Source organism: Lontra canadensis, unplaced genomic scaffold, assembly GCF_010015895.1.
Source record: "Lontra canadensis isolate GAN:19392208 unplaced genomic scaffold, GSC_riverotter_1.0 scaffold34, whole genome shotgun sequence".
Lineage (NCBI taxonomy): Eukaryota > Metazoa > Chordata > Mammalia > Carnivora > Mustelidae > Lontra > Lontra canadensis.
The window spans coordinates 265,378-279,509 of NW_022631028.1; the positions used below are offsets into that span (position 1 = coordinate 265,378).

The 14,132-nt window shown below is 38.7% G+C and overlaps 1 protein-coding gene across 27 annotated transcripts in view; it reads right to left on the reverse strand.

Moving 5' to 3' along the window:
* Positions 1-14,132, reverse strand: part of CADPS (calcium dependent secretion activator) — a 467,297-nt gene that overhangs the window by 236,625 nt on the left and 216,540 nt on the right. For all 27 annotated transcript variants that reach the window (XM_032867304.1, XM_032867302.1, XM_032867301.1 and 24 more), the window contains exon 5: positions 2,973-3,206. In XM_032867304.1, the coding sequence (XP_032723195.1) occupies positions 2,973-3,206 (234 nt within the window). The remainder of the gene's footprint in view (positions 1-2,972; positions 3,207-14,132) is intronic.

Below are 14,132 nucleotides of genomic sequence, written 5' to 3' on the forward strand. Positions count from 1 at the left end.
CTCACTCATGTGATGTGGAGCAAATGGCCTGGCCTTGAAGTCAGACCACTTTTCTTTCAAATCTCCCGAGTCTCAGTCTTTTCATCTGTAAAATGAGGATAATAACATATGCCCTATATCCCTCCATGGCTGTTACATGAGGACCAAATACGATGGATGAGAATGTTCATATGGGAAAGAACCATACAAATGAGAGGAAATGAGAGGCACAGGAGCAAGAACAGCATTTTTTTGTAATTTGAAAGATTTAGTTCAAATCCTGAATCTGCATTTTCACTAGCTGTATAATTATTTGTAAGTTCCTTAACCTCTCTGTGGCTTTTTTCTCACATTTGCAAATGGTTCAAAAGACTGTTGTGAGGACTCATGGAGTTTATGATGCGAAGCAGGCAAATGGTACTCTATATAGGCCCGTCAGAGCACTCCCCTGTGCAAGGCTGTGCCACTGGACAACCTGGACTTCAGTTCTCCTGCTGCGGTTCACTGCTCTACATAACTCTCCTCCCCAGCCTTGCAATTCTGACGTGCATGAAACATGTCTTGTACCAACCTGCAAATCCAAACCCAGTCTGCCCTGATGAGATCACCTTCCTCTATCTCCCTCTTCTCACCATCCCCCCACCGTGTCACCCAACATACAGATGCACAATGATTGCTGCTGGCAGTTTTAGTATATGTGCAATTTGCTGTTCCAAGTAAAAAGTATTTGGGAAGCTTAGGGCATTTCATTCTGTACTTGTGCTTACACGTTAAAGCCTGTTTGAACCATGTACACACGGGAGTGTGGTTGGGGACTCACTCACATCTATATTTCAGATAATCAGCTGCATAATATTGAGTCCTGGTAAAGAATTAGGAAATTACGGATTTAAAAACTTCATGAAAATCAATAAACCACGTTTTTCCCCACTTTCTGTACAAAGACAAGAGCCAGTACAGAATAAATTGCCACCCCTAATTGGCAATAATCAAATTCAAAGACACCTAAGAAAAAGCATTCAGTACCTCAGGTGGCGGTATTAAAAAAGAAAGAAAAGAAGGAAGTTTCTGTGAAATTACACTGATGATTTTTTCACACACCAAGTGCCCTATATTTAAGTGAATACTGCTTCTTCCAACTGCAAAATACATGTTGAAACACTGTAATATGACTATCTTGATCAGAACTGAGCATAGTAAAACATATTATCTGCAGTTAATTCACAGCAAGCATTAATGATGTTCTAGAAAATTAACCTAGTCTTCACAAATCCTAACTAAATCTACAGAAATTTGATCTATTTTCTTGGTCTTCCCAAGTCCAAAGCTATTGTAAAATCCTTGTGGAGTTCTGAGCTTGAAAAAGTTACGAATGGTTCTCGAACTTCAGGGCACAGAAGAGGCACTGGGTGGCTTATTAAAATGTGCATTTTGTGGTGCATCCCACCCAGAGATTCCTTCTGACACCACTGAGACATATTTTACAGATCATATAATTAACCCATTTCAAGTGTACAATGCAATGATTTTAGTAAATTTACTAAGTTGCATGACTATCATCACAAATTAGTTTTAGAACATTCTTATCTCCTCCAGTAATGTCCATCATGTCCATTTTCACCTCCTGCCCCAGGCGACGCTAATCTAATTTCTAATCTAATGTCCATTTTCACCTCTTGCCCCAGGCGATGCTAATTTGATCTAAATCTCTAAAATCTAGAGATTTGCCTTTTCTAGACATTTTATATCAATGGAATCAAACAACATGTGTCTCTTGTGTCTGCCTTCTTTCACTAAGCAGAATGTTTCTGACATTCATCTACATCAAAGCATGTTATCTGTAGTTTGTTTCTTTCAATTGCTGAGTAGTAACTCTTTGTATGCATGTACCACACTTTGTCTATCCATTTATTAGTGAATACACATATAGATTGTTTCTATTTTTGGTTAGTAAGAATAATGCTGCTATAAACATTTGGGGAGCAAGATTTTATGGGGACATGTGTTTTGGTTTCTCTTGGGTAGCTACCTAAGAGTAGAGTTGCATTCTACACATGGTAATTTTATGTTTAACTTTTTTTTTTTCAAAGATTTTATTTATTTATTTGGCATAGAGAGAGAGATCACATCTAGGCAGAGAGGCAGCCAGAGAGAGAGGGGGAAGCAGGTTCCCTGCTGAGCAGAGAGCCCAACATGGGGCTCAATCCCAGGACCCTGAGACCATGACCTGAGCCGAAGGCAGAGGCTTGACCCACTGAGCCACCCAGGTGCCCCAGTTTATGTTTAACTTTTTGAGAAACCACCAAACTATTTTCCAAAGTGACTGCAGCAGGTTGTATTTCCCCTGCCTCAAGATTTGGGTCAGTAGGTCTGGGTGATGCCGGGAATCTGCACATGAAACCAGCTTCCCAGGCAATTCCAATGTAGCCAGATCGGATCCACTCCCTAAATTACATGTATGAAGAACAAACGTGAGTAGAAGTTATAGAGAAATTTATTAGCATGTGGAGCCTTCTGCCACAGTCCCAGTCTGAACAGGTTCTTTCTTCAGGTGATGAGATCAGTAAAAAAGTCTCCACTGAAATAAGAGGCTCTCTACGGTGTAGCCAACAGGAAACATGACAGGAAAGAAAATCTACAACTCATCAAATGATGCTAGGTATTTCTCTCATAACTATGACACAGGATGCCAAAATTTTAAACTTTCTAGATTGCATAAGGTCTTTACAAAATCCTTGAGCACTGCTTTAAGATGGAAAATAAAGCAAGATTAAATTAAGTAGGTGGTTCTTAAGACTGCATTTCCTTAAGAAAAGCATGGGCTCCTGGAGATGGGGAATCACTTGCTGATTAGCTGACCTATGCTTAGCAAGCTGTTATTTTAATAACTGGTCTGGGGGTGCAAGGAGGAAAGCAAGCTAGCTGTGGTGCATCTAATCACCCACATCCTGCTGGCTGTGCCAGAAGATGTTTAAGGGTTTAGGGCTTTTTACCTCCAGAGAGAAAGATAGCACAACGTCTGATTTGGAGAGCTGGTTCTCACTCTCCTCGCCCATGTCAATAATGGAAGCATTGTGGCTGCGTTTGAGTTTCTGAAGCTTGAACTCGCCGCCTTTGGACACCGGCATGCTCTCTAAGTTGGCCATGAGCAGGTTGACCGATGACTTCAGCTCCTCAATGTACATGTTTTCCATTTCTTTGGATACAAACTTGGGAAATTTGCGCTCCTTAAAAAGAAAAAGAAAAGTATGAGCAGAAAAATAAATAGAGACCTGATTTACATTGAAGGTTTCCATCTTACAGCCCAGAATTATAACATCTACCACTGGTGAAATTTTGCTCAGATATTGTGGTGTTGTGCTAGAAAAATGTTCAACCTAGCTGAGTTGATAGCTGCTTGCCTTCTAGTTATTTACAATCTCTAACAGCTGAGAGATATATACATAAACATATAGTAAGAAAGAGTCAAATGTTTTATTATAGTCCAATTTTCCCCCCAGTTTTCTCCAGCAAATTTGATTTGTGGAAAGAAAAATGGGGTGATATTTTTTAAATCTGGTTTCGGTTGAAACAGTTTTTCTTTTTAGCAAAATGCAATCAGTTGTTTTTAAGTTTAGAGACAGAAAGACACCCTATTTCTGGATACATATAGAGATTTTCTCACATGAATAATTCAAGAGGAGCTCATTTGAGATGTTTCAAACATAGCCTGTAGCTATTTCTAAAAGGAATAGTAGAAAGAATACTGTTTTCAAGAAAAATTAAAAAAATTAATGAAGTGATGAAAGACATGATTAAAATTCTTTAGAAAAGAAGATTAAAGGAATTCAGTATAAAAACTGACCTCTATTTTTTCCTTCCTTGCTTATGAATTCAGTTGTAATTGCAACATGCTTTAGCTATGCTATTTAATTTCTTTATACCTCTAAGTTGTCCAAGTGCCTTAAATATAATTTGGATTAATCACCTTCTCAAAGAATCATTTTCCACTTGAAACATGAACTTGCCCTCCTTAGTCTTGGTTCATACTGATCAGGTTGAGGGGCAAGCCACATCAGTTTGACTTTTTTTTGGGGGGGATGCAAGTGACAGAAAAACCCAATTTGGAACTGGCTTAAACAATGAAGGAAATTTATTGGTCTGAAATGTCCTGGGGGTAGACCAGCTTCCAGGGAGGCTGGAATCAGGACTCAGATGATATCACAACTGAATTTTTCTCCCAAATCTTGGTTTGGGTTTCTTTGGGTTGGTCCAATGCTCAGTCTGGCTCCCCTTAATGTCACAGAAGGGTTGCTAAAGATCTGTACCTTATAACATCACATTATGCTATCTAAAGGAAGGATGAATATCTCTTCTTGTAATGTCTCTTATTCCAAAATTCTCACCCAAAGTCCGACTTATGACATACTCTGAACCACCTTTTATGGCTGGTGATATGTTGTGTTGAGTTGCTTAGGCATGAGTTATTTCCTCCATCCCTGTGGCTGAGGATAGAATTCCACCTGGATCACATGGGACATGAATTGGTTTACCAATTCTGGGTGGCCAAAAAAACAAGATGCATAGTATGTGGGTACCTAGTATGTGGAACCCAAATCAACCAACTAATTCAATTAAGTGGACAACAGTCAATTGAATTTACCCTCTCCAGCAAGTGAACTGAGAGATACTGAGATTGCAATTATCAGTGGAGCTGAAATAGCAAGATCATGTAGACTCATGGATAGCTGCCATATTGGAACATGTGAAAGACTAAGACACTTAACAAAGAAGTGAGAGAAGGAGGTAGAGAGAGGATAGAGGTAGAGTCTGACAGAGGGAGGGAGGAAAGGCAGGAAGGTGGGAGACAGGAGAGGAAAAAAGAAGTTATTTAGGGTGACAAAAAGGAGCTCTGAATTTTTATTGTTTTTCTAATTCCCATAAAGTCCACCTATTTTTCCTGTTGGATCTTTTGAGATTCTTTTGTTCTCCTTTCAATAAGTCTCCTCACACACTAGTTAGCTAAGAAGGGTATTTCTTTCTTGCTACCATAGAAGTTTCACTAAAATTCATATCGTAAATTCTCTGTATAGAGCTTGGAGATGTCTTTGTGCTATGCCAGTCTTCTTCCTATCCAGCGGCTGTCATAAGCCTTCCCCTTTCTCCTTTGCCTCCTTAGGTAATTCTCAGTCATCTTGCCATCTTCTGTATTTCAGGCTCAAAATTTTATTTCCCTAGGTGAATCCCTTTATTATACTTTCTTATAATACCTAGGCTCAACTTTTTGGTAACACTTATTAAAATTAATAGAAAACGGTGAAATTTATTTATTGTGTATCTTTCCCGCTAGGCCACAATGTCTGTCTTGATACCCTTGGTGAATTCTTATTCTCTAGAATAATCTTTGGCACATAGTAAGTACACATATGAGTTGATGAATGAATGGATGGCTTGTCAAACTGTCCATATTAAGTTATCAATGCAGCTGAAACTCAGTCATGAGGTGGAGGTGGAGAGATGATGAAATAGTTCTGGAAGAACAGTGAGATTCTGCTTTTCTGTGTAAATGAGCATAGGGGTCTGAAATCTACCCAGCAACCTTTGAGTGCTTGTTCCTTCTGGAGCCTTTTAGTATAATCACTTCCTGCTTTATGGTTGGGCTCAGTCCACCAGTGAATGTTTCTAAACACACTGTGGGTGAAAGTAAAAGGAGAAGCAGGATAGACACCTCTGAAATAACATACTAGGTTGATGAGCTCAACAAGAACTAGTAATGATTCAAGGCAAGAATCTTAATTCTAAAATTTTGCACAGTAGGCTTCCTTTTTCTTCTTATCATTCTTGGACTCAATCCGGGATAACTGTGAGCCTCAAAGACTTCGACAAACTTTATGAAAAAGACCACAGAGATGTGAGGACTTGGCTGCTGGTCCACCATCACTTAGAAAATATTTACTACCACCAACACTGTGCCTGGTTTAGTGTTAGACATTGGGGGGATCATGATGAAAGGCTGTGGACTGTTCCCTGAAGCTTACAATCAGTGGGGAGAAAGATCTACTGGGGAAGCAACAAGGTAGATGTTGTAACAGCAGGGTATGAGACATGAGACAGGCAAGAGCTGAGAGAATCAGGAGTGGCTTTCCAGAGGAGGCGATCCTCAGGCTGAGAGTCTGATGGATGAGGAAGAGTTTGCCACCAGCTTGAGTTGGCTGGGACAGAATCATTGTTCTTTTCTTCTTTCCATGAAAAATATACAAGTAACCATGAATCTAAGAAGGTCTGTATTACTGTACATGGCCACAAATATTTTCTCATCTTGTTGAGAGCAAAGGAAAGAGTGAGGGAAGTTAATTCATGGTCAAAAAGTGGTCCCCAAGGCCATGTTAGAAGACACCAAGCAGGTTATATACCAGCAGCCTGAGGTCTGTTCCACTGACTTCTTTACTCCTCATGTTGGGGCTCAAGCCTCATAACTATATGGAATGCTTGGCAAAATGGGTAAGTGGTATCTCTCAATTTTTACTGGCAACTGCTAGCCTTGCTTGCAGTTGCCACGGAGATGAAGAGAAAAACCGTCGTGTCTGTGAAGTGGATTCTTTTCCTACTAATCAGCACTGAGAGACCTTACCATCCCGTTTTATCACACCCACCTTTAGGACTCACTCATTGTCTCTTAACTCCATAGTCTTGAGGTTTTGCAAGAAGACCCAGTGGTTACAGACAATACCATTTTAGCCCAGAGTTAGAGTCCAACAAACTTGATGCAGCAGAATATAGGAAAAATCCAAAGAATGATCACTCCTCCCAGAACTTAGACAGTTCCTAATGACATCATAAAAAGAGGCTCATAAAACTCAAGTCTGCAAGGGAAAACAAGGACATTTTTCTGCCTTGGGTACTAAAGCCTTGAGAAGAAATAGCATGCTGTCAATCTAGCCTGAGGTTCTTGAGGGGAGTTTTCGGCAGCAGACCCATTACAAACACATTTTAAAGCTGAAGTTGTGCCAAAATGAGGAAAATGTAGTCGTCCATCTTGATTGCTACTTTTCCCAGGCATAAAAGTAAATTAGCCTTGACAAAAACACTGTTTATTCATATCGCTTTATGAGAGACATAGCATATGGGTGGACAAAGTCTTCCAAAGAAAATCTCTATCGTCAATTTATTTCATTCAGGACTGATACCATTCCTCAATGGGGATGGCCTCCCAAGGACAATTCCTAACAGGGTTATTTATGTCGAGCCACGCGGAGTGGTTTTTTGGAACATCTTGAGAAATAGCATTTGAAAGTGCTAACAGTTCTGTCAGCCATCTACTTTTCTGTCTTTGCATTTTTATCCATAGAGGAGGAAGTGGGTACATGTAAAAGCAGACAAAGGTACCGCCACTCAGACCATGCTTAGATTCCAAAGGTTCAAATGACAAACTGATAGACGATCAGAAGGAAGATGTGGCAGAAGGACACTTTCTAGATACAAAGCTCAGCGACAGTGTCGCACTTATTCAAAACAATCTCTCAAGCAATTCCTGGGCTCCTATCATGTGTCAGATGGTGTGGATGTCATCACTGGGGATGAAAGAGGCAGTAGAATGGGGTGAAGGGGAGTGCCAGCAAATTATCTAGTAAACACCAAGTGACACATGAAGAAAGAGGCATGTGCAGCGTCCAAAGGGCACCAAGGAATCTTATCCAGTCCACATGGGTGAAATCAACTTGACTTTGAATCCTGGGTCTACTTCCTATTAGTTGTGTGACTTTAGACAGGTTTCTTCACGTATCTGAATTTCAGTTTCCATATTTGAAGTGGAGAGTTATTGTGAAGAATGAAAGATAATAGCAAATACCAATACTTTTGACTATATGTCTATAAAATCAGCACATGCATAGTATATATGTATACACACACTATATCCATATGTACACCCATATGCATACATATATACATACACATATACATACATGCAGGCACACATATCCATATCCAGGTTTATCAGGCGCCATGCTACCACCAGCTCTTCTAACAATAACAATAGCAATAATAATGATGATGACTGTCTTAAAGACCATGATGCTAACTGGCATTTACAACTGTTAATTGCATCCTGGGCATTAAGCTAAGTGCTTTACGTGCTTTCCCTCATTTAATTCTTCCAACAACTAAGGTTAGTGCTGTTATTTAATCCCATGTTCTGAAGGAAAATAATACATAGAAATTAAAACAATAACTCGTAGAATTGGATTTGAAACCTAGAGCCCCTGTTTTTAGCTACCATAGGATAGGGCAGAACTATCTGGCCCCAAATGGCAAAGAACCAAGGCAATCCTTATGGAGACCCTCAACATGGCCCACCCATCCGCATCACTCCATCTCAGCATTCAGCAGAGGACTAGGGAAAGCCCAGCCCCCCACAGCAATGAGCGTTCCACTGTTACCCGTCAACGTGGACTGTGCAATGGTGGGCATTGGGTGAAGATCAGGGAGTGATGGAGGAAAGGTAGGCATATTAAATGAGAGAAAGAAAGTCTTGGTAAATAGTTTGTAAAACTCAGCATCACACAAATTAGAAGGTATTTTGGGCACAGACATGATAACTTCCAGGACTGGCTTCTTTACTCAAACCCATTTTTAAGAGGTTTGACTTCATGAACTTCAGAGGATCCCCTCAGCATTTAGATTTTTTAAAAAAGATTATTTTATTAGACACAGAGAGAGAGAGTGAGCAAGGGAGAGAGTACAAGTGGAGGAGAGGGGCAGAGGGAGAAGCAGACTCCCCAATGAGCAGGGAGCCTGAAATGCGGCTTGATCCCAGGACCCTGGGATCATGACCTGAAGCCAAAGGCAGATGCTTACTTAACCAGCTGAGCCAGCCAGATGCCCCAAGATTTAGACTTTTTGCTTGAACTCAGATTTTCCTGGGTTGTTAACTACCTGCAAAGGTCAGAGTCACAGAGATGTTCTGTACACACATTCTTCCAGGTGAAAAAACCTAAGCAAACTTTTGTGTGCCTGGACATTGCTACTTCATGACCCAGGGTGAATGCCAGGTACAAAATATTAATTTGTAAGCTGCAGGGAGGTGGGTAGTATCATTATCTGGTTGGAGAAGATTCTATTTTTATCTGATTTTTGGCAATGTGTGGAACAGAAACTTGCCATCAGGGAAATATTTGGACATTGTTTCTTTCCTGGGGGCATAGTCTCATCAATGTCTGCAACAGGACCATGATATGAGATGATAGTTTTGCTCTGCAGAGAATAAGGGTTTAAATGGCAACTCCACATTTACTTGATAGTGTGAAAAACCAATGGTGTTTCACTCCCAGAACTCTGCCATGAATACTACAAAAGCTGTATTATTTGTCTTATATAATTAGCTCACGAATTTTGGAATTTTACCTCAAAATGTGACCAAAAGAATTGGCAAATATCACAGTACCACTAATGCCACAATCTGTCTGTTTAAGCTCCAATGTCAGCTTCTGATCACACAATTTAAATAACTTAGACTTAATTCCTAGGTGAAATTTGAGGACATTTTAATATCAATATGAGAGGATTTGGAAAAATGTTTGAACAGGGATAAAGAAGTCTTTTCTACCACATTTTAAAAAAGGAATTTAGACCTCTTCATGGAACATTTTTTTCGGTGGGGTGGGGCAGAGAGAAAGAGAGAGCAAGCTTCACACCCAGCATGGAACCCAATGCAGGGCAACTCTGAGATCATGACTTAAGCCGAAATCAAGAGTTAGATGCCTAGGTGACTGAGCCACCAAGGTGCTCCTATTCATGGATTTTTTTTTTAAGATTTTATTTATTTATTTGACAGACAGAGACCACAACTAGGCAAAGAGGCAGGCAGAGAGAGAGTGAGGGGAAGCAGGTTCCCTGCTGAGCAGAGAGCCCTATATGGGGCTCGATCCCAGGACCCTGAGATTCACAACCTGAGCCGAAGGCAGAGGCTTAACCCACTGAGCCAACCAGGCGCCCCTATTCATGGAACTCTCAAGACAGCAGGTCTGATATTCACAGTGGAGGCTCATACAGCCATCTCTGTCTGATGATATGTGGCACGTGGGTGTGACTAAATTGATAGATTACAGCACAAGGTTTCAGCAGAGGAAAGCTGCCCTGCACTTGCCTTCCTTCTCTTCTAGGAAGAAAGGACAAACATATGCCTTCTATAAGCATGTGATGATGACAATGCTGCCCGCAGAAACACCAGGTCCCTACAACCTCTTTATCAGGTTCCAAGGAAGTCAAAGCAGAAAGGATGCAGAATTCCAGAAGCCAGTTCTGCCTGAAGCTATTCCTTCCTTTGGCCTTCTGGATAAACTAAAGGAAATGTATAGTAAATTTTAGTGGAAGAGAGAAAGTACCTTCTTGGGGGGGCAGTCATCAATGAGAGAGAGATTCCTGTCCTGGTATAACTTCCTACCTGTCATCTGACTATGCACAAAAAGAGCATGACACTTGGAATCAGAGCACTCAGCTTTCTACTTACTGGCCAAGTGAATTTGGACACATCACTTAAACTCTTCAATGTACCCAAACTGGGAAGATTTATTATAATTCCCTGGATTGTTTATCACAGGTCTAAATGAGAGTTTACATGAAATTGTACAGCCAATGCCCAAAACATGTAATAAAGGCCGGATGGGCAGGAAGAAGTAAGGTGTAGGCCTGGTTGAAAGGAATCTTGAATCTTTGAATTGGGGTGGAATCCATCCCAGTGATGGAAAAGTGAGGACCTGTATTTGTGAAGTCATTTTTTAATTGAAGTATAGTTGATGTACAATATTAAATGAGTTACAGGTATACAACACAGTGATTCAGCATTTATTAGCATTACAAAGAGTTCACCGTATAAATCTAGTACCATCTGTCACCAAAAAATATATTACAATATTATTATTCGCTATGCTGTACACGCACCTGTGTGTCTTATTTATTTTATGACTGGAAGTTTATACCTTTAAATTCCCTTCCTCTATTTAGCCCAGACCCTCTTCTCCTAACAACCACCAGATTATTCTCTGATTGTTCTCTATGAGTCTGTTTCTGTTACATTTTGCTTATTGTTTTTTAGATTCCCCACACACATGACATCATATGGTATCTGTCTTTCTCTGTCTGATTTATTTCACTTATTAAACACCCTCTAGATCCATCCATATTGCCACAAGTGGAAAGATCTCATTCCTTTTTTGGGATTGAGTAATGTTCCATTGTATATATACACCATAGCTTCTTTATCAATTTATCTACTAATGGACACTTGGGTTGTGTCCCTATTTTGGCAATCATAAATAATGCTGTAGTAAACATAGAGGTGCATATTTTTTTCATATTAATGTTTTTGTTTTCTTCAAATAAATATCCAGAAGCAGAATTGTGGAATTGCATGATAGTTCTATTTTTATTTGTTCTGAGGAACCTCCATACTGCTTTCCATAGTGGCTATACCATTTTGTACTCCCACCTATAGGACACAGGGTTCCCTTTTCCACACATCCTCACCAACACTGGTTATTTCTTTTCTTTTTGGTGATAGTCATTCTGACAAATATGAGGTGATATCTCATTATAGTTTTGATTTGCATTTCTCTGATGCTTAATGATGTTGAAAATCTTTTCATATATCTATTGGCCATCTGTGTGTCTTCTTTGGAGAAATATCCATTCAGATCCTCTGCCTATTTAAGTTGGATTTTTTTTTGTTTGTTTGTTTTTGTTTTTAATTGAGCTGTGTGAGTTTTTAAAATATATTTTGGATATTAATCCCTTATTGGTTATATCAATTACAAATATCTTCTTCCATTCAGTAGGTTGTCTTTCTGTTTATTGATGGTTTTCTTCACTATGCAAAAGTTTTTTAGCTTGATATAATCCTGCTTTTGTTGCCCTTGCTTGAGGAGACAGATCCAAAAAAATACTGCTTACACTTATGTCCAAGAGTTTTCTGCTTATATTTTCTTCTAGGAGTTTTATGGTTTCTGGTCTCACATTAAGACTTGAATCCATTTTGAATTTACTGTTGTATATGGTGTAAGAAAGTGGCCCAGTTTCATTCTTGTATGTAGCTGTCCAGTTTTCCCTTATTGAAGAGACTTTCTTTTTCCCATTGTATATTCTTGCCTCTTTTGTTGAAGATTAATTGACCATATAAGTGTGGGGTTATTCCTGGACTCTCAATACTGTTCACTGATTGACTGTGCATCTGTTTTTGTGCCATACTGTTTTGATTACTATAGCTTTGTAGTATAGTTTGAAACCAGGGAGTGTGATACCTCCATCTGAGCTCTTCCTTCTCAAGGTGCTTTAGCTTTTGAGGTCTTTGTGGTTCAATGCAAATTTTAGGATTATTTGTTCCAGTTTTGTGAAAAATATTATTGGTATTTTGATAGGTGTTGCATTGAATGTAAGGACTGCTTTGGGTAGTATGGAAATGTTAACAATATTAATCTTTCCACTTCTTGAGCAAAGTATACCTTTCTATTTATTTCTGTTTTTCATCAGAGTCTTAGTTTTCCAAGCGACAGGTTTAAATTCATTCGTAGGTATTCTATTTTATTGATGTGATTGCAAGTGGGATTGTTTCCTTAATTTCTCTTTTGGATAGTTTGTTGTTTGTATTTACAAATTTTGCAAATTTATGTATATTAATTTTGTATCCTGCTACTTTACTGAATTCATTTATTAGTTTTAATAGTCTTTCGGTGGAGTTTTACAGGTTTCCTATACACAGTATTATGTCATTTGTGGATAGTGACAGTTTTACTTTTTCTTTCCCAATCTGGATGTCTTTTATTTCTTTTTCTTGTCAGATTTCTGTGGCTAAAACTTCTTCTTCTTCTTCTTCTTTTTTTTTTTAAGATTTTATTTATTTACTTATTTATTTGACACAGAGAGAGAGAGAGAGAGAGAGAGAGACTGCACAAACAGGGGAGAGGCAGGCAGAGGGAGAGGGAGAAGTAGGCTCACAGAGCAGAGAGGCTGATAAGGGGCTCCATCCCAGGACCCTGGGATCATGACTTGAGATGAAGGCAGACGCTTAACTGTCTGAACCACCAAGACTTCTAATACTGTGCTGAATAAAAGTGGTGAGAGTGAGCATCTTGTCTTCTTCCTGATTTTAGTGGAAAATTTCAGCTTTTCATCAATGAGTATGATGTTAGCTATAGGTTTGTCATAGATGGCCTTTATCATATCAAGGTACATTCCCTCTATATCCACTTTTTTGAGAATTTAAATCACAATTAAATGTTGAATTTCAGTGAATGCTTTTTACACATCTATTGAAATGGCCATATGATTTTCCCCTTCTTTTTGTTAATGTGATAGATCACATTGATTGATTTGCCAATATTGGATCATCCTTGCACCCCTGGAATAAATCCTATTTGATCATGCTATATGATAATTTTACTGTACTGTTAAATTCAGATTGCTCATATTTTATTTTTATTATTTTTTATTTTTTACTCCTATTCTGTTGAGGATTTTTTTTATCTATGTTCATTCTGGATATCAGCCTGTAATTTTCTGTTTTTGATATCAGGGTAGTGTTAATATCTCACAGAATGAATTCAGAAGCATTCTTTTCTCTTTAGTTTCTTGGAATAGTTTGAGAAGGCTAGGTATTAACTCTTTTTTGAGTGTTTGGTAGAATTCATCTGTGAAGCCATCTGGTCCTGGAGTTTTGTTTGTTGGAGTTATTTGATTACTGATTCAATTTCATTAATAACAATCAGTATATTCAGATTTTCTATTTCTTCTTGATTCGGTTTTAGAAAACTTTATGTTTGTAGGAATTTGTCCATTTCTTCTAGGTTGTCCCATTTGTTGGGATATAATTATTTGTGGTATTCCCTTATTATCTTTAATATTTTTGTGGTATCAGTTGGGACTTCTCTTTCATTTCTGATTCTATTTATTTGAACTCTCTTTTATTAATGAATCTGGCTAGAGGTTTGTCAATTTTGTTTATTTCTTCAAAGAACACTTGGTTTCATTTATCTTTTCTACTGTTTTGTTTTTAGATTTTACTTCTTGTATTTCAGATCTGATTTTATTATTTCCTTCCTTCTACTAACTTTGGGCTTTGTTCTTTGTCTAGTTCCTTTAGGTGTAAGGTTGGATTATTTATTTGAAATCTTTCTTGTTTCTTG